Source organism: Grammomys surdaster, unplaced genomic scaffold (genome assembly GCF_004785775.1).
Source record: "Grammomys surdaster isolate TR1022 unplaced genomic scaffold, NIH_TR_1.0 278, whole genome shotgun sequence".
Taxonomy (NCBI): domain Eukaryota; kingdom Metazoa; phylum Chordata; class Mammalia; order Rodentia; family Muridae; genus Grammomys; species Grammomys surdaster.
The window spans coordinates 2,371,766-2,399,125 of record NW_021604719.1 but is presented as its reverse complement, the minus strand read 5'-3'; the positions used below and the strand labels follow the sequence as shown (position 1 = coordinate 2,399,125).

Here is a 27,360-nt window from a genome sequence, read left to right as displayed (position 1 = left end):
TTGAATAGAATCCTCAGTTTGCTTTCATGACATGAAAAGTGTCCAGCCCCAGGTGTCATTATGAGTATGATGTCATTCCCCTTCCCACTCACCCCAGAAGGGATATCTCCCTCATTAGGTTTTCTTCTCACACCCTCTCCCTAGTTACTCCTTTATAAAGTTATTCCTACTAATTCCTGGAAGTAATTCGATATAAAGCTGATTTGGCAGGAGCCATGTGTTCAGAATCTGCCAAGCCAATTTTAAATGCTGACTAAAGGAAGAGCTGATGTATCAGTTCACAAACAATTACCCTCTAGATCAAAAGGTGACTAATAAGACGACTACTCTTTAATTGTTTTCTCACCTAAACCTAATTATTGTTGACTCATGTAAGTGTCTAAATAATTAGCATTCATAGCTTATTAACCTGTTTTTATTTTTACCTCCACTCCTATTCTAATCCATATTTTGTATAGCCAGAGGCTTTGTTACTAACTGATGAAAATCTTCCTAGTTTTCTAAGTGGCTTTCTACGATGTCTCTTATTCAGCACGGGCCATTTTTGAAGCAGGTAAATCCCTTCAGAGAAGATTGCTTTGTTGAGAGAACCAAGAACTTTCGAGAGATATTAACATTTATCTGATTTATTCCTCTTCCCCAAGCCACTCACCATCTTGGTCTACCCAAAACCCAGACTTGGCCCCCTCTATTCTCTTCCTGATTCCTGACAGCTTAAAATGAGGTTTAGGCTGGTGAGCATATTTTCTTCTTAGCTTTTTTTCATTGATACTCTCTCCCTCAGACTAAGTAGACAGTAGTGAGCTTTCTATGCCCACAATTAAATCCTCTGATGATGTAGTCTTCAGATTCACTTGCAAAATAAATGCTTCCAAGAGAATTATGGTCTCCTCTTCATGTCTGTGTGTGGCTCATACGGTGCTGGAATGTAGAGGAGCCGAGGCAGGCACTTCGAGATGGACATTCCAGTTAGAAGTTTGCTGATAGCATAGCTCAGCAGTTGAATAACCATGAAGGGCTGAGACAAGATGAGTGAACTCGTGGGAATACAACAGCTGTGCATCATGGCTGCCTTCCATCTATAAACACAAAGAGAAAATCAGGGACACAGAGAGCTGGGTGGAGTCTCTCCAACAAGGCCACCCGTCTCTCCCTTCTTTTTTGAGGAACCTAAATATGGTATTTCTTAGTGTCCTAATTAAGGTGTCTATTGCTGTGAAGAGACACCATGACCATGGCAACGTTTATAAAGGAAAACATGTAGTTGGGGCTAACTTGCAGTTCAGAGTTTAGAGCGATATCATCATAGCAGGAAGCATGGTGGCATGCAAGCAGACATGGTGCTGGAGAGGTAGATGAGAGTTCTACATCTGAATTGGCAGACAGCAGAAAGAGAGACACTGAGCATCTAAAACCTCAAAGCCCATCTTCAGTGACACACTCACTCTGAAAGGCCACACCCACTCCAGCAAGGCCATACCCACTCCAGCAAGGCCACAGCCACTCCAACAAGGCCACATCATCAATAGTGTCACTCCCTATGAGTCTATGGGGACCATTTTCATTCAAACCACCACACTTACATATGCCAATTTGTCCACCTAGAGTCCAGTTAAGCTGCACACATGAGATTTCTCAGTAGCTTCAAGTCATCTCCTCTCTGTGTCAAGTTACAGGAAGGAAGGTTCCAGTGGGACTTTTCCAGCTGAGGGTGTGTAATTTGTAGCTTATCATATTCTTCACTGTTTTGTTCACTGTAACCTCAATGTTAACATACTGTGCTCTTTATTACCTCTTAATTTGAGGTGGGATAAAGAGCTCTAATCTTTCCAGGACATCTTTGAAGAGAAACATTTCTCATAGGCTACTGCAGAAGTTTTGTACAGTACAGAACTGTGTGGATGCACAAGAAACACTGTTTTGTACACTACATCATCTTACATATAACCATCTGTGTAGCCTGAAAGGGATCCTAGTGCCTTCAGCCTGGAATAGAAAACTGTTTTCTTTCAAACATCTTTGCTTGTTCCTTACAAAATATATTTTCCAAGGACTCTGTACATCCTCCATCAATGGTGGCTGGACTATAGTTTCACTCAATGGTAGATGACTCTCTTTTTTTGCAGGGAGGAAGATGAATACTCAGAACTTCGGTCAGAACTCAGTCAGAGTCAACAAGAGGTCAACGAAGACTCCAGAAGTGTGGACCAAGACCAGACCTCTGTGTCCATCCCTGAGAACCAGTCTACTATGGTCACTGCTGACATGGGTGAGTCTTTCCAGGCTTCCTGCTAAGCAGGAGTTTTAGTTTCTCAGTTGTAAGAGAAGCCTCAGAAATGCAAGTCAGCCCAAATTAAGATTTAAGTATTCAAGAAGTTTGATGAGTGGATGAATATTCTAGATTCCCTACCTTATTGGGCATAGTGAACCAGAGAGCTGAGTTAGTGTTCTTGCTTTGTAGGAAAATGATTCAAACATGGATCACCTATGCTTGAACGTTCTAGAAGCAGGGAGATGTGTTGAAGACTATTGCAGTGTTTCTAGTTATAGTTCTTCAAGAGCTGCCGTGAGAGGAGTGGAAGGGATGGAATGGACAGAAGAGGCTTTGCAGTAGAAGAAGCCAAGAGGGTTTTAGCTAAGAAGGAGGGATCCAAACTGTCTACAACATGCTGATCCAAGTGATGATTGTATTCCTTGGTAAGAAGTTTGTTTGAGAAACAAATTGAGAAATTGTTTACTATTATGGTTGAACTTGTAGCAAAATAGCCAAGTGGAGATACTGATGCAGTGTTTTCAGCTGCAGGCCATGGCCTATCATTGGATTTTGGAATTAACATATAAAGTTTTTTAGAAAGAAAAACAAGTAGGAAAGCAGTAGAGCGACAGAGTTGCCTTATAAAATTTGTTTTTTGCCAAATAGCTTGAGAGTCAGAGTTGAAGTGTGATAAGCCAGTGGTCTGCCTGGGAAGGCCTGTTGGAGTCTTTAGACAGACTGTGGTTAAGTGTTTGAAATGGTCTGAGCCTAAGTGATCTCTGTGATTGAACAGGAGTGAAGTCAGAAGAGTGAAACTTCCCATGTCTTTGGAGATAGCTGTTCACAGGTAGTGAAGAGGTGGCAGAAGAGCAAGGAGAAGGATGAGATGTATATTGAGTTTTCATGAAACTGAAAATTGAGATGGAAAGCAGTATTTTAATCAGCTATTACACATATGTCTAATTGTATAGCCATATAAGTGCTGTAACATCATAAATCATGGTACTGTGAAAATATCAAATGAATCCAATCAGTCAAAGGTCTTAGGAAGTCTTGATCTAGGAAGTAGTATGTAAAGGAAGACTTGGAGAATCTGTAGCAGTTAAGCAGGTAAAGGAGGAGCTGAGGGCGTGTAGTGAGGATGGGGAAGAACCGTTGTTATGTGAAGATGAAGGCTGCAGAGATAGGTAGGAGCCAGCTCACTCTGAGTCCTGTAGAACGTGTTGGAATCTTTACCCAAAAGGCTTATCAGAAGTTGCTAAAGGATTTACCAGTGGAGGGAGGCACGAGATGATCAGCTGCATTGTGAATCACTCCACAGAGTGGAAAGCAAATCTAGAGATCAAGAGTGTATTGGGGAAATATGTCAAGAAATCATTTAAAAGGTCTAGGTAGGCCAGTTGTTACAAGGAATAGTATAGTGACACTTAAAATGTAGAGGAAAAAAAAGATGGGAATAGAAAACTTATGAACTGGGCAACATTTGCCTAAGAACTGGAAGAAGTATAAAAGCAGAGGTATGAGTGTGGCTGTCTTATAAGATTCATGTACACAGTGCAGGAGTGGTGAGGCTGCTCATCAGTGTGGGAACATGGTGGGAAGGAGCCAATGATTTACTCTCAGTTTCACTCTGTTTTGCATAGGGGAGAGAGAGAGACAGGTAGAGATCAGCTGTCTTTTGGAGGTCATGACTTCGAGGTGTCTTGTCTTGAGATATCTGGGCGAGAGATGCTTAAGAGCACAGTAGATACTGAGATTAAAAGGTCAAGCTGAGTGGCTGGGATACAAAAGCTTGTTGGGAGACATCCAGTTGTGGCTGAAGCAGCAGCCCATGGGGAGACAAGTGAATCAGCTGGAGACTGAACCTTTGGGGACACAGCGAGTAGCTGTACTCAGCAGGAGCCCAAGGATCCTCTTCTCAATTCAGTTCTAGGGTGAATGAACATTCTTAGCAAACCTCACAGTGTATGGGTGCCCGTGCTGACTGTGTTGATGCTGTATTTTTTTCTTCTTATAGTATATTGAAATTCTAGATCCTGTCTTTATTCTCATGGCTGACTATCCCACTAAACTTCACTAGGCAGTTGTATGATGTTCGTTTCATCTCCTAGGGCCTGACTTGTGGTATGTGTTAAAAGATCCTGTTTGAATGAATGAATGAATGAATGAATGAATGAATGAATGAATGAATGAGGCTATTGGTCTGTCTGTGAGGAGTATCTTGGTGTTAAGATGTGATGGGACAATAAGTACTCAGCAGTCTCAAATGCTGAGGAGGCAAATAAGATGGATTTAGCCACATGAGTCATTGAGAGGTGAATTCTGAGACCAGCCTAAGCCACACACACAACAGGGTTCACAAAAGTGAAAATACTGCTCCAGGCTTAGTAGCTGGAAGATAGTGTCAGGTGTAGGTTCAGGTCGTTTTGCTTTATGCCCAGGCTGTCTCCCTCAAATACTTCTGAACCCAGGGTCGAGACTTAATGTTCTAACACACACTGCCATCTGCCTGCCACCAGCCAACCCTCAGGCAAAAGTCTCAGACACTAAGTTCATATCAGCATCATAACTGTCTAGACTCAACTGCCTCTTATTCCAGACTCCAACCTCCAGCCATGGGCAGCCAAACAAGTTCAAAGAGCTAACAGTGACAATGTCCCTGTCACTGCAGAGGACCAGGCCTACACTGACCCCTACACTTGCTTCTCTCAAATTGTACTTTATGAAATTAATACGTGACCCACAGTCCGACAAAGTCACATAATTAAGTTTGGGAAATGCAGGCACAAACCCACTTCAATAGGCTTCTCTCCTGGGAGACGTCTCAGAGCTCCTGACATGACAGAGCATCTGTCGCACCGATTCCCCAAGGCAGGGGCTCACAGCTGTCTGTCTGCAGGGTGAGGCTTCTCCACTGTCCCTCGTTATTCATCTCAGATGCTTTCTTCCACTCTGTACCTCACTTGGAAATGTATGTTAATTGTACTGGTAGCATCTTTCCTGGCAGTACGGAGCTCTGTAGGGGCATGGCCTCTGCCCAGTGTCAGCAGACATTCCCTATTTTCTCAGGGGGACCTTTAGTCATCTGTCTTCCAAAGTCATGAGATGCTGCATTAGGTACTAGGCTGCAAACTCACTGTGTGCTACATTAGGTAATGGGGCTGCAAACTCACTGTGTGCTACATTAGGTACCAGAGCTGAAAGGCAGTTTGCCATCAGATGGCTGCAGTCCTTCATTCAAACCTCTTAAACCTGGGCTGACATCCAGACTCCTCATTTGATGTCCCATGAAGCCTGTAGCCCTTGATACCCCACGCCTCCATCCCTCCTCTCTGTCCTCCAGCTCTGATCACACACCCCCCTCTTACTGTCTCTCCAACCTGACCAGATTCTGCCCTCCAGGGTATGTGTGAGCTATCTATCTCTTCTGTCAGGAGTACCTCTTGCTACAAGACACATGTAGCTTTCTCCTTCATTCTGGTTTTCTTCTCAAGTCTGCAGCATCCCTCTCATGCCCCGTCCTCGAACCTGGCATCTGTGGAAAGGCTGCATTTGCTTTTATTTCCTTGCATATTGCCAGTCAATGTCTCACACTAGAATTCAGCCTGCATAGGGCAGGGATTTTGGATGACTTTGTATGCCGATCTAATGGACCTCAAGGACACATCAATGGATGCTATCCTGTCCTTGTCACAGTCTTTAGGGGATGTGGATAGTTCCATAGAAAAGACCCACAGTGGGGTAAGGACCTACAAGGAGGAAACTTCCCTGAAGGCATGGCTGAGGGGATACTTGAGGATTAAATGGGAAGTGGTGAGGTTAAGGATTCAGGTATGAGAGGGCTCTCTGTTGACTCCTCCAAGAAGACAGCCACTTACAGGATCACTTGGCAGAGCTCATTAACTGCAGCACAGAGGATAGTCAGCGTGTTTGTTGATTGGAACTGGCTGCCTGCCTCTTCTTCCTTTGCCATTTTCCAATTAAATTGCTTCAATAGGGTAAAAAGCTTCCATATATAAACACCATTATAGGAAATCATTAAAAAGCTTCCATTTCATTACGGTTGCTGTATTTGCGAACCTGCATTAGGAACCCAGGGTCTCCTCAAGCTGGATTTTAGATGCACTTTGCCGCAGTGTTTTTGCTGGTTTACCAAAACAATAGCAGCCAGTCATCTGTTCACTTCCTCCAAACCCTCTTCTCTTTTCTCTGCAATCACCACCTGCCAGATCCTTGCTGCCCCTTCTGGACAGTCACTCCTGAGCACTGTCCTAGGGTCAGAGAACTGAACAAGCAACTTAAGACTTTCGGTAACCCCAGCCATGGAATAAAGGAGAAAGTTCCCCCAGCACAGCACATTTGAAAGTGAATTCTATTACTTCTTATCAAACCTTGTCACAGTCGTTTTGGAAGTAAAGGTGACTAAATAGAAGAGGAAGGAGTCATCATTTAGATTTTTTTTTAATATTTAGTAATACATAAGAATTTTCAAGTGAATGCAGCAGCCTGTGGGCTCCGATAATAGCCTCATATTAGGTAGTTCATCCATTCCTTGTGATTGGCACTCAGCTCTGAAGGCTCTGGAATGAAAGCTCTGGAATCTTAGCAGGATAGAAGCACTTAAGGAAGGCAAACCACTTGTCCAAGCTAAGAGGAGGTGGCTTCATTGTTGCCATGTGTAGATGGCTTTGCTCCTGGATGCCTCTTTGAACAGTACAGCATGCCTGCAGTTGTTGTTGCAGCTTCCCAACATCCTTTGAGGTCTCAGTGCTGATGGGGGAGTTATGGGAGCAGCTGTGTGATTACCAGCACCTGGCCTAACTGTGGCACATTTTGTAATTGAATGAAATTTTGTTCATCTCAGGATGGAAAGCAACACACACCAGCCAAGTCATGCCAGCATGGCAACAGGAAAGAACACACGAGTGTGTGTATGTGTGTGTGTGTGTGTGGTGTTTGCGCACACGCACGTGCACTCGCATGCATGCATGCTTGCTCACGCTCGTACACATGAGTGAGTATGTGCTTTCTGAATCACACACGTCAGAGTATGTGTGGTGTTCCCTCCAGCAGGCTCTTTTCCTGGCTTCAGTAATGGCACTCCTAAACCTTGCTGGAGCCATTGCTTGTAAAAGAATGACTTTAGTCAGATCAGTCTTGTGTAACTTAGGGGGGTTCTGGGTTAGTATTTGGAGAGCTCTTTTGAGTCATAGTGAGAGACATGTACTTTGTTGAAATTCAGCAGTGTTCATGCAGGAAACCTTGCTCGCTATTGTGGTCAGTGGTAGTTTCTTTCAGTAGGAGTCATTTTGGAGGACAGCCAAGGAGAAATTTACACATGAAACCTGGCTTTTTGGCATGGCTGCAACCATGAAATATGTTGAATGTGAAAATCAGATTTTCCTGGCTTACTGGCTGATGAAGTCTAATGGCTTCAGGAAAAAATAAAAAAAATTTAAAAAAAGAAACCAAAAAACTGTTTGAAAGTGTCAAGGAACAGGAGCCAGCTCAAGGACTCTTCCAAAAGCAGCCTTAACAGCCATCAGGCAGCACTGGAGAACCTCGCTTCCTGGGGTGGCTGAGTCACTTGTCTTCCCTCAACACAGAAGAGTCAGATCATCTGTAACCTGCATGGGAGACTTTGAGAAACCAGCTGCCAGTGCTAGACCATACTGAAATTCCAGTCTGACTAGTTGATGTGACAAGGTTGGGTGTTGCCTGCAACATCTTCTTCTTTTAGTTAATTTGGGAAATTAATTTCTCCCAAGTAGTTTGCAGTAAGGGTCACCCTGAGATTCAAGTCCAATGAATGACTTTGAACGTTGATTCAACTGGAAGCCCTACCAAGGTGACATTTTCCCCAGAGACCAGAACCTGGTCAATTAAGAACTTTTTATAAGGGACTGGAGAGTTGTCCCAGCAGCAAAGAGCACTTCTTGTTCTTGCAGAAGGCCAGGGTTTAAGCCTCACCTTCACCTTGGTTCAGAACTATTTGTAACTCCATTTCCAGGGCATCCAATACCTTCCACTCATTTTAGAATGTACCACACATGGACTGTGGTACACAGATGTACATGCAAAGCAAAGCATGCATACACGTACAATCCAAACAAAAGAAAACAAAGAAGCTTGCATAAATATTAGCAGGGCTATTTAACTGAAGTGGCCACCAGCTGTCTTTCTAGACTTTTCCTTGTAGTACATTCAGTTGAAAGCAGAAGCAGTTATCACTCTGCTTCAGTGAACTCTTTCTCTTCCATGCTACTACTAGTCAGTAAATTTTCAGTCTCCTGAAGAGAGTTGGGTGTGAACGAAGAAGGGACTAATCTTCAAAGTTTACTCAGGACAAGATCCTGCTGCTGTAGGGGCTTATGACTTCCTATTTTATTATAATACGCTGTCTTTGTTTTCTAAACAGACCACATCTCCTAAAGTTGATTTGTGTTTTCCTTGGTTGAAACTCATGACATACTTTCCCTTAAAACCAGACCAGGCCTTGAAAGCCTGTTTAGTCTATCCTGGAAACAAAATCCAGGCCCTTGCTAGTCTTCCTGCTCCTGCAGCCATAGCGGGCATGTGAGCACTCTAAGAAAGTACGTTATATTGTTGATGCTTGGATGCTAGAACATGTGTGTGCATAAACACACACACACACACACACACACACACACACTTTGAACAGGGCTCTGGAGCTTCCATGGTGATCAGCACTGAGAAAGGACCCTTCCAACCGTCTCAGCATGGGAGTGGATGGGGTGATCATAGATCAGCACAGGGCCTGCGACCATGGCAGAGGGCCTTGTAGGCACAGCGAGGGCTGGAGTTCTTCTTGGATCATGCTTTCCAGTCTTCAGAGTTACTTCTCAGAGGTCCAGAAGGCAGTTCCAAAGACTTATCTTTCAGGTTGTCAAAACTTCACCTCCTACCCCAAAGGTTTCTCCATCCTTTGCAGTGCTGGGGTTACCTTGCTTTCCAGCTATACTGTTCAGGTGATCGGCATTTATATCCTATTGTAAAATGTGAAATTGGGGCCATTTTTCATGCTTTGTAAGAGGTATTGCCAGTAGGTTGGGAATGCACATGACCTTTGACAGAGGAGGGTTCCAAAAGGGACACCTACGGCAGCTGGGCTGTCCCACTACAGAGGGAGGCTTTGGACAGCTGATGTTTGGTGATCCTTATGCCTTCATATTTACAACTACGCTTGTTGTCTCACAGAAGCAAACTGTTGGAAATCTAACGTGATAATCGCAAATATGAAAACAAGCCTCAGGCTGGTAAACATTGCTGAGACAGAATGAACACGTAGCCTCCTTTTCACTGAGAAGAGAAACACAGAAATAAGACCTGGCAGTGATTCGGGGTACCTTGTTGTTCTCAGGACCCCCAGCCACAATGTCCCTGTGTTATGCCCATTTGCCTGTGGCAGGGACACTTGCCAGGAACTTGCCCTATACCGAAAAGGGGATCTTTATAGTGGTGTCTGTGTTCAATCCAGACTTTCAAGCAATTGCACTGTTTCAGCTCTCTTGGTTAGGATGCTGCCATACCCCCTACCCCCCAACATTTTATTTTGAGAGACTTCAAACCTAATGGTCAATGGAATGCCCACGAACTGTTAGTCTATATTTACCACTGAGGGATGTATAGTCCATGTTCAGATTTTCCAGCTGTCACATAGAGGTCTTCTGTTATTTTGTTTAATTCAGAACCAATCAAGGCTAGCATGCTATGTTTGCTGATAGTGTCTCTCACCACTCCTACTTTTCTCTCGAACAAGTTGTTGGTATTTTGTAAACCAGTGCAATGACATCTAATCCTGAGGGATCTTTCTAGTTAGATTAGCTCTTTTTTTTTTTTTGATGGTATATCCCCATGGACTTTATGAAGTCCCAAGGAGTCCCTAGTGTCGTCTCCATTGTTCCTAGTATTTAGATATTTTAAAACTATGTTGATGTGCTACTTGTAAGTCATCTTGTTGTCAGTAGGACACAGGCAGTGTGGGTGGCTTAAGCAGGTGTCTGTGGACACTTCTTGTCATTCAGACTTGTGTTTTATTCTATCATTTTTATGGTCCATGTTTTGTCTACAGAGTGATAGGAAGAAAACATCAGCTTTGGATCTATGGGAAAATTAGAAATATTACATCCCCTGAATAAAGCATCAGATTTCTTCACACACACTTTGTATTGATACTCAGAGAATCTGTGGGTTTTTCGTTCTTTTTTTCTTATCTATTTTTAGCTCTGATTTTTGTGTGTGTGTGCACCTGCATCCTTTCACTGTATTTCCAGCTCCATTGCATGTACTTAAATTGCTTTACACAAGGCATGTCATGTAATCAGTCAGTAGAGAAGCATGGGCAACATGTTGACTCTTGGAAGGGTCCCCACATTTTAGCTTAGCAGCCCGGCACCCACTTCTGTTTTTTATCATCTCTTACCTCACTGAAAGCTTTTACCTCAGAGATTCTAATTGAAGATTTTTTTCCATTTGTAATAGGTCACTTGATAAATCTTACATTTGGCAATAATTGATAAACAAATAGGCAATAATAAACAAGATCCTTTTGAAACTTGACCTTAAACAAGCCTTTCATTTATTTTACACTTTGAAACCATCTGCTGTTTATCAACTGCCTACTCTATGCTCGGTTGTGAGTGTCTAGGAGAACTTTATTGAGTGAAAGCTGCCTCTGCTCCCAGGGCTGTCCTTACACAAGATTATGGGAAATCTGTCAGATGCCTCCTAGAAAACGGAATTTCAAGGCAAAGCTTTATTACTAGACCCATAGGAAAGAGAAACAAGGTACTTCTAAACTAAACTAATACCTGAGCACTCACTATGAGGCAAAGGAAGACCCTCAGAAACATGTTCACTTTTTACCTGGAATCATGGATTCATATAAGAAAAGAGAAAACAACTCCCAGTCAGGAAGACAAGGGACGTGTGTTTGACATTGAGCCCATTTAGTTTCCCAGTGGTTTAATAAGCAACAGCATTTTTTAACACCTTGTTGAGAACGAGCCAGTTTTGTTCTTAGGCTTGCTGTCACCTCTGGATACAACTTACTTACTTCTGAGGGAAAAAGAAGAAAGCTGTATTCACACACCAGGAAGTGTCTGACCATGCTGGTGATGGGGGATGTCTTCTCACATGCCTGTCAGCTCTCTAAACTTCACGGTCCTGTCTTTACATGGTAGCAGAGCAATCTAACCTAAATGAGCCTAAATCAGTGATTCTCAACCTTCCTAGTACTGCAACCCTTTAATCTAGGTCCTCATGTTGTACTGACCCCCAACCATAAAATTATTTTTGTTGCTACTTTGTAACTGTAATTTTGTTACTGTTACGAATGGCATTGTAAACATCTGTGTTTTCTGATGGCATTAGGCGACCCCTGTGAAAGGTTTGTTCGACCCCTGAAGGGGGTCACGATGCAGAGGTTGAGAACCACTGCTCAAATCCACAGGAAAGTAAAAGCAGACTGTCTATTCTCCAGTTGCTACCAGAAGTCTTATTGCGGTAAGTTACATTTAGAGAAGAGAGCAAAGTGTAGGAGCCTAAGACCCCAACAGAGGTGGGGGCCAGGAGCCTCACACATAGCCTTGGTGAACCATGGACACACCAGGTCTGTGCAGCCATCTGCTGCCTGGCCTGAAGGTTGCTGCGCTGAATCTAGCACTTACAGACCAGGAATAAATTGTATAAATGAAAGTATAAATTGTAATGAACTTTTAATGGTAACAATACATCAAACTCACTTTTAAATTAAAAAAAAAAAGTAAGTTGCAGACACTGAAGCTTGCCAGGTTTGTAGACACATCTTTGGCTGTAACTGCCTGGTTTTCACCCTCTACTGGAAGGAGGAGTCTGTTCTGTTTATTCTTCCATGTCCTGTTACAGAAAATTATCAAAGGACCAAATGCTTAGATTATCTGAGCTTAACCCTCCAAAGAACTCTCTTCATTGAAGGTTAATATGAGAGGAACCCATGAGATCTGCAGTCTCCGTGACACTGGGTGAAGAAGCAGTTTCGCATGGCCACACAACACATGTGAAGTCCATGTACCTAAGCTCTTGCAGACCTGTTTCCAAACACTCATTGTCTCTCTTATGAACCTGGAATGCTTCCTCCCTTCTGACAGGAGATAATTCACTTTTTCTCTGGCAGCCAGAAAGTTCAGGGCTAAATAGACAAAACCAGCCCCGCAGCTGTGCTGTTCTGGATTTGCTTCCAAAGCCGTCTTCCCTGGTCCCACTGGCTCTGCGTCCCTGTCATTTGTAGCTGCTTGTCAAAAGCTGCTAGTGTTTTTCTTTTAAGGGATGATGTAAGTAAGCCATGTTAAAGAATGCATATTGGGCACAGAGAGCCTCCTGTCTCCTGAAGGTTCTTCACCTTCTCTTCATAAAGCATTTCGTTGCTGAAGCCCCTCCGTGCAGCCCTTCCTGGAGGTCCCTTACATGTCAGCTGGAGTGTGAACAAGCCCATAACTCTCAGCAGTTGTCGAGGTTTCCTGCATCTTTATCCTGTGTTCCTCCACCCTACCCCAGGCATTTGTTAATGAGCAGCCCCTCAGCTTCCTTCTGAACCAAGCTTAAACTTGGAGGTGTTTTCTACTTCCTGCATGCTTGTTAGCTTTTGTGTTCCTGTTTCATGTACTGTTATATGCTTACTATTTTTGTTGTGATTATATATATAATCGTGATATACAACATGGTAAACACTTTCAAGTAAACAGTCCAGGGTTTCAGGTGCATCCATAATTATTCAGCCGTCACCACTATCCTGTTTACTCCCTAAACGCTACACACACAGAACAGCAACTGCCTGATGTAGCCTTCCCAGCCTCCCTTCTGCTCTCTGTCTCTAAGTATTTGCTTCTTCTAAACAGCTCACAAAAGTAGAATCATGTATGTGTCCTTGGCTCATTTCATGTAACGTAATGTTATTAAGGCTCAGTCACATTCTGGTCACAGAATTAGCATAAAAATTCCTTAGTCTCTCAGAGTCCTTTCAGAGTTAATATCACCCATGCACTTGCCCTCTGTTGACTCTTCTAAGGGCTGTAACAAGGAAGGCAGTATACAGACTTGTGACTCTATGCCCAGAGAGCCCTATTCTCAATTGCTGTGGTTGGTAGCATGACCCTGGCTATAGAGAGGGAGCCTCTGCCTTGGCTCCTGCTCTCCTGACTACCCCGTGTAGCTTGAGTGAGTGAGGAAAAGTCCTCACACTAAGACATCGCCTGTGAGAGGCATCTGACCTGCCTGTCTGGTCAGGCCATGAAGATGTGGGTGACTTGAGAGAGACAGTCCATACTATGCTGTGAGGGGTGCTGGCTCTGCTCTGGTTAATTGCAAATGCCACTTCCCTGAAGGACCTACTGCTCTGTCTGGAACACCTTAATGTTGCAAATACTCTCTGTTCATGCAGACCGGCTACCATAGCCTTTGGTATTGAATGTTGAGTTTCTGGCTAGGACTGGATTGTGTCAGATGAAGAAGTTTCTAATTGTTACAAGTGAATATGTGGAAAAATATGCCACCAGTTCCAATCTTCCCTGTCTGGAGCAGTACTGATAACTGGGTGATGGTGGAATGGGTGCTTGGTGACAATGTCTCACACCCCTCCCCACACCACAGCCCACATCTGTGTACACTAGCCTGACCACCTGGTTTTCCTTGAGTCTCCAAATAGAGCACAGTGGCAGAGGACAGTGACATGTCAGTAGATAATTAGAGGAGTGTATATGAATAACAGACTGGGGGTGCTGGGGCTAGGGGGTCATCATCTAGAAGATATACATCGCCTTCCTAAGACCAAAGAAAAGACTTATAACTCTCCTTTCAGACAGAAAGACAGAGTATTTCTAATATAATTGTTTGTTGGTTGGTTGGTTGGTTGGTTGGTTGGTTGGTTGGTTGTTGGAGTACAGGATCTCCTGAACTCTAGACTGCCTTAAACAGCACTACATAGCTGAGGATGACCTCTTCTCTCTACTTCTCCAGTGCTGGGCTTCCCAGGATGCACCAGTACATCAGGCTTTGCACATTCACTTAAATGTCCCTCTCCTACCATTCTTCACAGGGGAGACAGTGTGGCCCTGTGCTCTTTAGGGCAACATTTCCAGGCAGGTGGCAGGTTCCTCAGAGAAGGACTTTAGTGTTGGTGCCCAACACTTGTGAGCTTCTCAGAATTTAAGACAGTCTCTTGTTCATCCAGGAACTCTGCTTTCAGACTGCAGTCAGGGCCCAGACACTGTCCAACAACAGGGTGAGAGATACTGCCAGAACCCTTGTCCCCACTCTTCCTTCTGTTCCCCAAGGCCTGGCTACCACTTTGCTGCTGTACCCCAAGAACTGTTTAGCAGATATAACCAGCATGACCCACACACCATCAGGTAGGCCTGTATGGACAAAGTGTTGAATGGCTGAATAGAAATCATTTTTCCTAGCCCTGCTGATAAGGACCTACAGATCTGGAAATGTGTGTTCACGAAGCCTGGATACCAAGCAACCTGTGCCTGAGCATGAATGGTCATTCAGAGACTAGATTGTGTGTTAACTGAATGAGCTGCTTCACACTTAGACCAAATTGCCTCAGTTTGGAGCTGAGCCCATGTCTTTCCTGTCCTGGTGAATGCTATGATGACCATCTTCTCCCACCCCAAACCCCCTTCAGCATCCCCTGTGTATAATGAGGAAGAAAAGCTTATCACCAATGTAAAGTATTCTAGTGCTGACAGAGTCTTGTTTCTCTGTGTTGCTGACTCAACTGTATAGTGCTGATTTTTACTCTTTTAAAATTGTTTTTGATTGTCTACCCTGTTCTATTTTGAGATGCAGTGATGAGGAAGATCAAAGTCTCCTCTTTCATAATGCATGCATCTTTAAGAGGGAAAGGTAATAAACATACATGTCATTATCAGATAGTGATGTTTGCCACAAACAAAACAGGATAATGGGGTTGAGACTGGGCAGAGACGAGAGATGAAATCCCCATGCTCTGGGTAGGAGGACCTTGATAGAGAAGCAGTGTTTGAGCCTCACAGTAAATGGAAAAGAGTGTCGGCAGAGGAAGTAGCAGAGAGACATCTGGGAGAAATGAGAATTTGACATATGAGAGAGTGAGATAGATAGATAGATAGATAGATAGATAGATAGATAGATAGACAGACCCTATAGCAGGAAAGAGCAGGGGACACATGGAGGGATAGAGGATCAAAGAGCTAAGCTAGTGAGGAATTGAAAACATTCCCAGTATCTAGGCCCCTCCCCCAGAGATCATAATTTAATTGGTCTGGGTGGGGCCCTGGCATTGGCATTTTATAAATGCTCCCCAAGGATTTTCATGGTGTAGCCCAGGCTGAGCACATGAGTCTCGGATATTCAGAGGGTTTTTTAATGCCTGTAGTAAGGAGTTTGATCTTAGTTTAGAGGTAAGGAGGAGGGGAAGCCATTGGACAGTTTGTCCTAGGAAGGTGCCATATCTGTCTTTAAAGAGGTGCACTCTTAACTGCCCTGTGGGGAGAGGAGAGAGGACCAACTTGAAGAGGAATGGTGGTTTGGAGCACAGTGGTATCAGCAGAGAGGAAGATGAGTTGCTCAACCTGAGAACGAGTTTGGGAGGTTGTAGTTACAGGATGGATTGGATTCAGGGTGGGACACAAAGGGCCCTGAGTTCGCTTCAGAGTTGACTTGGGTAACTGGATGGATGGTGGGTTCCAATCACAGAGGAGGGGGAGGTGGAAAGAGGTGATGGTGAGGAGCAGATGGAATCGTTGTGTCAGAGAGAAAGCCTCCTGCTGATTGCTCTCTAGGTTTGGGAAACGAATAGATGTGGGCAGGAAGTGAGGGTGGTTCAAATGTCCTGAGACATCTGCTTCCCATGATGCTGAGCATTCTCTCAAAGTGCTCCAAAGCTTAGCAAAAGCAAACAAACAAACAAGCAGTCGTCCATGTTGGTGCATTGAACCTGTGACTGGAAGTAAAACTGGGAAGATACTAATTTCTTGCATGCAGGAAGCATGCTAGGTTTAGGGGAAGGATTGACTTCAGGAGACTGTAGTATCCTCCACATATAACTTGCTACAAAAATTAAAGAGTATGTAATATTCAGAAACCGGAACAATGGGTAAAGAAAGGTTGATTCTTAAGGAATTTTTGTCACAACAAAGCTATTATATAACATGTATCTAACCCATATTATAATTAATATTGTTTTCCTGACCAGACACCAGGGTCCAAGAGTTTCATAGCAACCCAGATAAGGTGAAATTATTAGAATTTTTTACATTCACATGTAACAATGGCATTCGTTAGAAGTTTGTTATTCCCTCAGTGGAAGAAATGGATTAAACTGCACAGGTGGGGCATTCTTAGTTGACGTATGGGAGCGGGGCAGACTGGAAGCTTATGGAAGGCAAGATTAGGTTTTTATAATTTAGATTTTGTTAAATGTATAATTTTTTTTTATGTTCAGTGGTATTTTGCCTACATGTATGCTGTGTGAGGGTGTCAGATACCCTGGAACAGGAGTTATAGACAGCTGTGAGCTGTCATGTGGATACTGGGAATTGAACCTGGGTTCTCTGGCAGAGCAGCCAGTGCTCTTAACTGATGAGCCATCTCTCCAGTCCCCAGTTTCTGTATTTCTGCTCATTCTGAGTTTTGTTGTTGTTCAGTGAAGTTGTGAGATCTTTAATGAACTTGTGGAATTGGTGTTGGTCTGAATGGTTGAGCAAGAGGGTTTGACTAGAAGTTTGTTGAAGTCTCTTCTGGGGCATTTTTGCTCTTACTAGCAAGACACAGTATGGTTGCCCTTGGTTGAAAGGCATGAGAATTCTGGGTGGTACAGGTATTTTAAAAATGGCAAAAGTCTAAAACTCCTTAATAAATGGTGTGTATTGGCTGCAAGCCTCAGCTAGCAGCCCATGTGATGAGGATGGATGATGTTAGCTTTGAAAGCACCACTGCTCCAAGGTGGGCCCCTCATGGTGAAAACAATGGAGAATGCCCATTGCCGGTCTGCCTGTTTAATGGATTTTATCCTTGTTTCCTCTTAGACAACTGCAGTGACTTGAACTCAGAACTGCAGAGGGTGCTGACAGGTCTGGAGAGTGTTGTCTGCGGCAGAAAGAAGAGCAGCTGTAGCCTCTCTGTGGCTGAGGTGGACAGACACATTGAGCAGCTCACAACTGCCAGCGAACACTGTGACTTGGCCATTAAGGTGAGCCTTCCTCCTGCTTTGCTTGCCTTTTTGAGGGAAGGGGAAAGGAGAGGGCAAACTCCTTTCTTGACATAAAGTTTTCTTGAATACCTATTAGCCATTGAAAGCCATACAAAATATATTGAGCCATCAGCTAAAAGCAAGAGCCCTATACATATTTCTTGGGCTAAATTACTCCAAGGGGGAAAAAGGCATATCAACAATGACAAGCATTGGCTTTGCACTAAAAAAGATGATTTACTTGGAAATCATTACATTTGTAGCATTAAACCACATCATTTTGGGGTGTCCCACCATTTTATTTTTTTCCTTTTTCTTCTTGAGATAGGATTTCAACATGTAGCCCTTCCTGGCCTGGAACTGTAGACCAAAGTGACCTCAAATTCATAGAAATCCACCTTGCTCTGCCTTCCAAGTGCTGGATTAAAGGTGTATGCCACTGTAGCCAGCCACCATAGTATTGTTATGTTGCAAGTTGACCTTAGAGGCTTTCTCACAGATTTAAGATTCGTAGAAACCCAACATTATGAGGTAGCAGTCTGTGGATAGAAGAGGTTAGGGATAAGGGTCTAGCTGAGACACCCCATCCCCAGCCAGTGGGTCTCAGCCACACCTTTTTCCTTCTGAGAAAATATGGAGTAAGAGGAACAGGGTGTGCACAGCCTCGCCTCTTTCAGAATAATAGGGAGGTCAAGCCCTTCTTGATCCTGGGCCTCAGTTGTATTTCTATTACTTCATTATGGCTTAGTGTCCTGGACCTTGCAGCCTATACTTCCAAGTCTTACAGGAACTTACGCAAAGGAGCAGACTTGTCTGTCAGGAAGAATTCTGGATATCCCAAGAGGGTGGTAGTGCCACTAGATGAATCACCGAATGCCATTCCAGTACAGCTGCTTCTCCAGTTGCAGATGGGAAGGACTCACCCACTGGTGCTTCTGTCTCTGGAACCTCCCAAGTCCCAGATTTGATTGTAACGCTAACTTGGAACTCAATTCTCCTCAGGAGTGGGGTGAGGGTGGTGTGAACAAGAACTTCTGGTAACTAGCAGTGGAGAAATCAGAGCCAAATAGACTCTCTTGGATTTGAAAGGAAGGACAAAGGATCACGTAGGGAAAGAGGCAGCAGGATTTGGGTTGCTTGTTTTCCTGGGGGGAACTGGTGTGAGCCCTTACAAATGGCTGACCACTACTATGTGTTTTGTGTTGGTATTCTTCTGTTTTTCATCAGCATGTGTTCTCTCTGCTCAGCAATTCCCCTTCTATTTAAAAACCAGCTGGCCTAGGATCTTTTGTAAAGGACAGTATGGATGAATAGTCCTCAGGGCAAGCAGAGAAAGTCCTTTCAATTATATGCTTCTTCCTGGTCATTTAATTCCATGTTTAAAGAACTCTCCAAATAATAAGATTATTTTCTATTTGTGTCATATCCATCTTATTAACTAAATCAATCCCCGCTGTCTGAGGAACCTCCCCGACAGGCCCGCCCTTTCCGGTGCCACTGAAGCTTTATTCTTGTCTTTGCCATCTTGGGACTGAACCTCATTCACACCATCTGAATTCTGATGTGACACCGAGAGTGGGAAATGGTGATGTCACCTGCCTTACTGCAGAGCTGGCTCACGGAAGGCCTGTAATTTAGGAAACTTACAATTAGGCACCATGCACAGGCTGCAACCTCATGTCTGTCACAGCATTTTCAGGATCACTCTCCGGCCTGCTGTCTGGATGCGAATTGACCAACTCTGGGGCTTCTTAAGAAAATAAACATTGTGTGGGCACTACACACAGACTCAGCACCAAGAAGGGACCCCATTGTTCTTAACTCTGGGAATTGCTGAGTAGCATAAACTAGGATGCAGGCAAGTGACAGCCTCATCTGAGTCTGAGATATGACCATATGCATAGCAATAGCACTATGTGTATAGGGTTCTCCATTCAGTTCCTGGGCTCACAGGTTCCTGAGCAACCTCTGTCCTTCCTGACTTCTTTCTCCATGGTAGTTAGCCTACTTTTGATGTATGACTATTTTTCAGACAGTGGAGGAGATCGAGGGAGTTCTTGGTCGGGATCTGTATCCCAGCCTGGCTGAGGAGCGGTCCCGGTGGGAGAAAGAGCTGGCTGGATTGCGGGAAGAGAATGAAAGCCTGACCGCCATGCTGTGCAGCAAAGAGGAAGAGCTGAACCGGACCAAGGCCACTATGAATGCCATCCGTGAGGAGCGGGACAGGCTTCGGAGGCGGGTGAGCATGCAGCCAGACATGGCTTAGGTCTGGGGATGGGGTGGTTGGACAGACAGAGCCAAGGGCAGCCTGGATTCTTAGGAAATCAGAATCTTGGGATCTGTTTTTCACTAGTCCTGATGTTGTTCATAAAAGTAGTTCAAAGATCCTTAGGGGTAGAGCTAAGAATATAAATACACTCTTCTCAGGAATCCTGAATCTGAGAGATGGCAAAATTATGTCTGGGCAGCAAATATCAATCTACTCTACTGGGATGCACTTCTACCACTAGCTCTATTAAAATATTCTGTTAAGACTGTCTAATGATATTTTATAATTGGAAGACATAGAAATTTCCTCTTCCTTCTTAACATTTTTCTTTTAACTCTATAGTAGCTCCTCTCATATCAAATAGTGAGTCTCTTTTATAGATATGTGTGTATGAGTGTCTGTGTACTGGGGTTTACGTATGTGTACATATGCATTTGCGCAGTGTGCCTATATATGGGTTTGCACAGGTGTAGATGAAAGTGGCATTGGTGTCCCAGCATCCCCATGAGGACTGGCACTTGTTTGAGAACTGTGGTGACGGAGCATATTTCTGTCACTGAAGATGCTGATGGTCCAGCATTGAAGCATTTGCATCAACTTTTCCAATGATACATGTCCACCTGCCAGGGCCCATAAGTTCTGGCTATGTCTTTGTATGATGGGACTGAAGGTGGAAGAATTAATTCTTCTATCAGAAACAATTCTTTCTAAACTTCACTTTGAATTATGGGGCTTGCTTTACTCACGGTCTCCATCGAGGCAGTATATGAGGTTCCTCATGTGATTCTGCACATGGGGTTTAATCAGACACATCTTGGACTGTTAACGTTGTTTTGTCTCCTTAACTTAGGAAGTAACTTATTATTCCTCAATAATGTTAGCATGTGTAAATCTTTCTGTTCTTTAAAGATCTATTTTTATTATTTTAATTATGTCTATGTGTGTGTATGATTTGGACTTGAAAGAGTACAGATGCCTGCGGAGGCCAGAAGGTGTTGGATCCCCTAAAGTTGGAATCGTGGCTAGTTGTATGCTGGCAGAAATGGTGCTAGGAACTGAATTCTGGTCCTCTGGAAGAACAGTAAGCCAGTATTAACTACTGAGCTGTTTCTCTAGTGCCAGCCATTCTGTTTTCACACTGTGTACAGATATTTTCAATATTCGTTGGGGGTAGATATGGAATAAATTACTAGTTTTAAAGGTTGTCAGCCCCATCCCTCATTGTTGCTAGTATCATAATTAAAAGAGCTATTAATCTGTATCTATCTGGACAACATCTTTCTGAGCTCACATAAACTTGTTTCTAGAAGCCACCTGTATTAGATTCTCCCTACTCGAATCGGGGGCTGTAAAACCTCCTAGTCAGCAAAGGCTTTATCTGACGATCGTGATAAAGTTGACTTAGCATGAAGACCTGTAGTACCTGTAATTTCCTGAATTACACTCTCAATCTTTATGACTGATAGTCTGATTAGGTGTGTGTTTGCTCTTACAGTGTGTATCCTGATGGCTCATGTTCTGCAACATGAATGTTGGCCTTAGGTCTGACCATATATTGCAGTTTAAAATAAATTTCTTTCTCTAATTTGGGTTACTGAGGCACAGAATAGCCCTTGGTTATAACTAAAGAGAAAGAAAAAGTCAGTCTTCCTTCCATCCAGAGCTTTATCCAGCTCTCAAGGTCAGCACAAAGAACACCATACTGTGGGGGTGCACACATCACATACTACCAGAGTCCCCAGAACCTGACTGTTGGGGCTCATAGCCTGACCTGCAAAGGCAATGCACATCTTTGGCAAGGCACCTGATATCTCTATGCCTGTTTGTTTTATCATGGATTAAGGGTAATGATGATACCTTCTTCAGGAAGATTAAATAATACTCGCAAAATAGTCACACTGTGTCCAGCACACAGTTAAGTACTCAAAAAGGAGGGGTAGTTGTTTTGAGTAAAAGTCAAGATTTGCGTAGTATGGAAGAGTTGCCTTTACACCTTCTTTGTATCCATGTGTTTGAATGTCTGTAACCTGGACAGTGAATAACTGAGTGTAAACATATGCACTTCTGAGTATGTATACATTTCTGTCAAAATATGTATGATTTTTACCTAGTTGTTTGTGCTGTTGTTATGCTTTCTGAAAATTTATATAATGTGCACCTCATTTATCTTCAAATAACAAAATCTAAAGTGATGTGTGTTTCTTCAAATATCCTCTGGAATTTGTATGTTTACCCATGAGTTAGATTGACTTCTTTTTATTTCTCACAATTATGAATCTTAAAGAATTTTCTAGATTCTTTTGAATGCCACGTTTGTAGACTTTAAATACGGGAAGACTTCCACCCCACCATTACCCAGCATAAGTCATTTCCCCGAAGAGGGATCTGTCTCTTGTGGTCTTCTGTTTGCATGATCTCGGAGAGTGAATAAGGTTCAATTTCATGTTTGTCTCTGTGAATCTGTATAATATTGTGGATGATTTGCCTTTCTGTTTCTGTTGCGGCTTTGAGATCCCAGTTCATCAGGGTGGCCTCAAAAGCAAATGGGGCCACAGTTATTTCCTTTGTCCATCTTTATTGCTCAGACTTTGACCAGATCAATAAAATTGGTACATGTCCCCTGGCTGTAATTAAACCAATTGCTCTCCATAGGTCTTCTGAGCCTTGTCCAAGATTTAATTAAATTAGGTCTTTAATGCAGTCAGTTAACAAATTGAGCTACTAGGTAGAACAGTAACTGAGGGACAACAGGGAAATCTTTATTATTGGTCTTTGTTCATGAGATAATCATTTGTCTCTGAGTATCCTGTAATATAACCATTTATTTCCTCACACTTACAAAAGCAGATTCAATCTCAGGGAAGTAGAATTAAGGACTCATGAGAGGAAACACTTCTTTCTTCTTCCATTCATTTGTATCTTCATAAATACTTAGTCTTTTCTGGCCAGGTGAGGGGCCACAATGATAAACTGGGTACCATCCCTGGCTTCAGGGATACTGGAGAATTGATGCAGTGTTATATAGGTCAATGGATATGGACAGTGGGCATAGAAGTACGCATAAACCAGACTTGTGCTAGTAAGGTACAATTTCTTGATACTTTTTGCACTTTTGACCTAAATTGCTTAGGTCAGCTGCCATGCAGCCAAAATGATCAACTCTTTCCCTAGTCTGTTTAGCCAAACAAGTTTGGTGGAACTGCAAAGCCAGAGAATCCACACCCATTGAATCATAGACCTGAAGCAAATAGACCACAGCCGTCCCGCTGGAAGCCTTATATTCTTTCGAAAGTTGTTCATGTCCACAGCATAAGGCGGTAGTGCCAACAATTTCTTCCTTATACCCTGCAACCTATCTGAGTCTTTTCTGTGTGTCTTGAAGTGAGTTCCACACCCTTCTCCATAGCATCTCTCTGATCAGCACCATAATTGACCAGTAGCACAGTAGAACTTTGCTGATGAGGGACACTCCCTCCCTACAGTGTGATGGAGAGCTTTAAGAGGAACCTAAAGTGGAGCACTGGTTCTACCACCTTGTTGGGAGAGTTTCTAGGGTCCCTTAGGACGATAGTACTCACACTGTGTGTTAAGGGAACACTGGGAAATTCTTCCTGTTGTCACATTTGGGTTTGACCCTCCATCCCTGTCCTCACTATACCTGCCAGGTAGTACAGGGCTAACACCTGACTATAAAGGAAATTGCTATTTGATTATTAGACATGTGAGAAGAAATTATGAGAGCAGTGCATTTACCCTTTCTCTTATGTAGCCATTTGATAAACATATCCAGGTACTTTCTGGGGCTTAAAAATAAAGGTGAAGGGAACACACCTGCCAAACCCCAGAGCTAAAAAAACCCACAGGTTTAATTTTCCTTTCCTATTTTGTGGCCCACTTCAAACACCTCAAAATTGCTATTGGTGATAACATAACACTTGCCTAAAGTACTCTGTAATTAGTGTCATATAAGGAAGCCTATATTTTCTATACTGGAATTCTCAGTTCAAATGCATTTGAAGGCCCCACGAAGGGAAATGTAAAATCCCCACTAAGAATGCTTCTCTGCCAAATCGAACATCTGGGCCAAAAAAAAAAGGCACATTTGCATGTGGTAATAGACTGCACTAAACATTCTGTAGAACTTTTCTGGCCTAAGGGGCTTTACCCTTCTGTAGTTTAGGCATTGTCTCTCCCACACCAGTTTCAATATACAGCAAAACCATGAGTTATGGCCAAATTGCCTGAAACTGCAGGTATCTGTCAGCATGGCCACATGTAACTTCAAAACACATTTATCAATGGCTGATGATGTGCCTTATTCTACTCAGGACTCTAGTGCCACCTTTATTCCTTGCATGTCATTAATCCATGAACCCACATTCATAGGTGACTTAAGAAACTGATTGTCATACAATTGCTTGTGTTGTCCTTGTCCCGCATCACAGCATCTGGGCCTCCTCCTCAGGATCCAGGAACAAATTAAAACAAGGTGGAATGGATGACCACCAAATCCCTTCAGGCTTTCTGCTTCCCACAAACATAGCAGCATCTGGAGGCGTGGTTCCTTGAACAGGGCCACGCTTTGGGGATGACTCTGGCATCTGCTTGCTGATTCCTTGAGTAGATGAGTGTTCTTTTTTACCAATCATCTTGAGAGTGTCTTCATTTTCACCCAAAACTTTAAAAAGTTTTCTTTTTAATCATCACATTTATTTGGTAACTCACATGTAAAAAATATTAGTATTTGTGCCCAAGACTGGGATTCCATGTAATATTTTGAAACACATAAGATTGAGTAATGTTAAAAATCAGTTTAAATTTAGCTGTATCCTCAAGCAGTTGTGATTTCTTAATGGGAAGAGTACTCAAAATTCTGTCTTCTAGCTCTTTGAAAGATATAGTACACAGTTGCCAGCAGTAGTGGCCATACACTACAGAGCATACCAGACCTTCTGAGTCCTCACTATAGCTTAGAACCCACTGGTTAGTCCAAACCTACCCCTACCGGGTCCCAGTCTGGCTCCTGGTAATCACTATTCTACATCCTAACTTTTTCCCCCATCTTTTTTTTGCTTGTGTGCATGTGTGCATAGCTATATATGTATATGTGCATGTATGTCTGTGTATGTGTGTTATGTGTATGAATGTGTGTAAGCATGTGTGTGCACTGTGGAGGCCTTAGGTTGATATTAGAAATCATCTTTGGATCATCCTTGATCAAACCTGGAGCTTGCCAATATGACTAGTCTTGTTAGCCAGCTTGCTCCATCTGTGCCTTCCAGAGCTGAATTACAGGCAGGCCACTGTTACCCTCCCTAAGTCTAGTCTTCTTGCTTGTGTGATAAGTACTTTTAACTGCTGAACCGTCTCTAGCCCTGCTTTTAAAAATACCTTTTATTATTAGTTAAATTTGTTCTGATGCATTAAATTATGCAAAATGTATTAGTGGTAATGTGATGTTTCAGTGCATATATGTTGTGTAATGTGAAAACGAATTAGACCATCTGTTCAGATTTTTTTTTTCCTTTACAATGAAAAACTAAGTTTCTTTTTTACAAGCTGTTAGAAATCTACAGAGAGTAATCGTTACCTGTATGGTGGACTGAATGAGAGCAGTCTCCATAGACTCATGCCTTGGATACTCGGGTGGAACTGTTTGGAAAGCGTTATGTGTGTTTTAAGATGTTACTGCCTTTGGCTGGGGACTGCCATGCTATTAGCCCCTCTTGGCTTTCCTGTTGTTTTCCCCACCTTTGCTCCGGGAGGTGGCTGTGATATCAGCCCATTCCCAAGACCCTTGACTCAGCGGATAAAAGATACATACACACAGTAAATTTTTTTATAATTTGTGGCCACAGTCCCCAGCTCTCCCCAAGACCTTAAATGATCACTGTGTTCTGCTTCCTCCAAAGCATGGCAGAAAGGGCTGCCCTGATTCTCTGAATCTGCCTTTTTCTCCTGGGACCCTTCCACCCAGCAATTGGTCCCCAGCTGTTGCGGAGGATATTTAAATCTCCAACCCAATCAGGACCGGTCAATGAAAACACGACTCAGTAATTATGAATATAATCTGTAAGCCTAGATTGGGCAGATACCCTTACACTACTCTGTTCCCCAGCTATGAGACCCTTATTACTTGAGGGTTTAACAGACCCTGCGTCTGTCCTACCTCCTGCTTCCCAGTTGTCCTCTCCTTCATCTTTGTCTTCCTCCTCCATTGTCTTCCTCCAGTTCTCCTCTAGTCGTCCTCCCCCCTTCTCTCCCCAGCCTTTATTTCTCCACCTCCTCTTCCTCTGCTCAATCACTGGCTCCAGCCTTTATTTTACAAATTAAGATGGGCAGAAGGTTCACTAAAAATCACCTTGTAATGACTCAAACCTCCTCTGCAGCCCTTCACAGGAAAGGGGAATTAATATCAAAATACAAGGCAGGGGCTATCCACAACACCCAGTCTTCTTTACTGGAAAAAAAAAAAATCAAGAACCAATTGGAGAACAGGATGTTGGTATCAGAACCTGCCCCCTTACCGGAAAGGGTTAGGACATGTGACCTTATAAAAAAGAGGCATGTCACTGAGGCTGGGCTTTGGAGTTAGAAATGAAACGAAACAAAAACAAACAAACAAAAAACTCTTGCCATTCCCAGTCTCCTTCCCTTCAAGGAGCCCTCTCGTCTTCCTTCCCCCACCCCAGCTACTTGTGGATCATGATGTGAGATCTTAGCAGCTTTGGCAACCATGACTTTGATTCACCGTCATGGACTCTAACTCTCTGAAACTGTAAGCCTCAAATTCGACTCCTTTTTCAGTAAGTTGTATTGGTTGTGGTCTCTTATCACAGTAACAGAAAAGTAAAGGAGACATTCTCTAATCATCGTCTATGCAGTACATACCAGAGCTTCTTTCCTCTAACTAAATCTTACTGTCTACAGATCTCCATCACTCCTACCCGCTAACCTCTGACCTTAGATAACTTCCATTCTACTCTCAACTTCTGAGAGATTAGCTTTTTTTTATATGCATGAGTGTTGCTCAGTGTTGATATATGTATCATTTCCTATGGACAATGTAGCAATTTATCATCAACTTAATGGCTAAAAATACTCAAATTCGGTCAGGCATGGTGGCCCGTGTCTTTGATCCCTGTACTTGGGATTGCAGAGGATAATCTCTGTGAATGTGAGACCATGTTGCTTCAGTGAGTTCCAGGCTATCCAGGGCTGTACAGTGAGACCCTATCTCAAAAACAAACAAACAAACAAACAAACAAACCCACTCCAAACCTCAGATTTATTATCATACAGCTTTGAAAGTTAGAATCTAAAATGTGTCACTTTTACTAACTTTCAAGTGTCAGCAGGACTGTGGGCTTCTGGAAGCTTGAAAAGAGTCAGTTTCCTGCCTTCACAGGATCCAGGGGAAGCTGCCCTCTGTAGCCTTGCCCCTCCCTCCAGCTTCTAGGGGAGCTACAGGGCATCTTCAAGACTACCTGACAGTTCTGTTTTCTTTCTTCCATGGCCCAGATGACTCAGGACCAACCCCATCTTAACTTCTGTTAGCCATTTATAGGTGTTGGGGGATGAAGATGTCACCCATAGTTGCTGTGT

General features: G+C 43.2%; 1 protein-coding gene across 1 annotated transcript in view; it reads left to right on the top strand.

Annotated features, from left to right (window-relative positions):
* The window catches only part of Mcc (MCC regulator of WNT signaling pathway), a 94,312-nt gene that overhangs the window by 7,524 nt on the left and 59,428 nt on the right, over nt 1-27,360 (top strand). Inside the window, exons 2-4 of the mRNA XM_028777197.1 lie at nt 2,127-2,269; nt 17,323-17,486; nt 19,519-19,725. Coding sequence (XP_028633030.1) covers nt 2,127-2,269; nt 17,323-17,486; nt 19,519-19,725 — 514 coding nt within the window. The remainder of the gene's footprint in view (nt 1-2,126; nt 2,270-17,322; nt 17,487-19,518; nt 19,726-27,360) is intronic.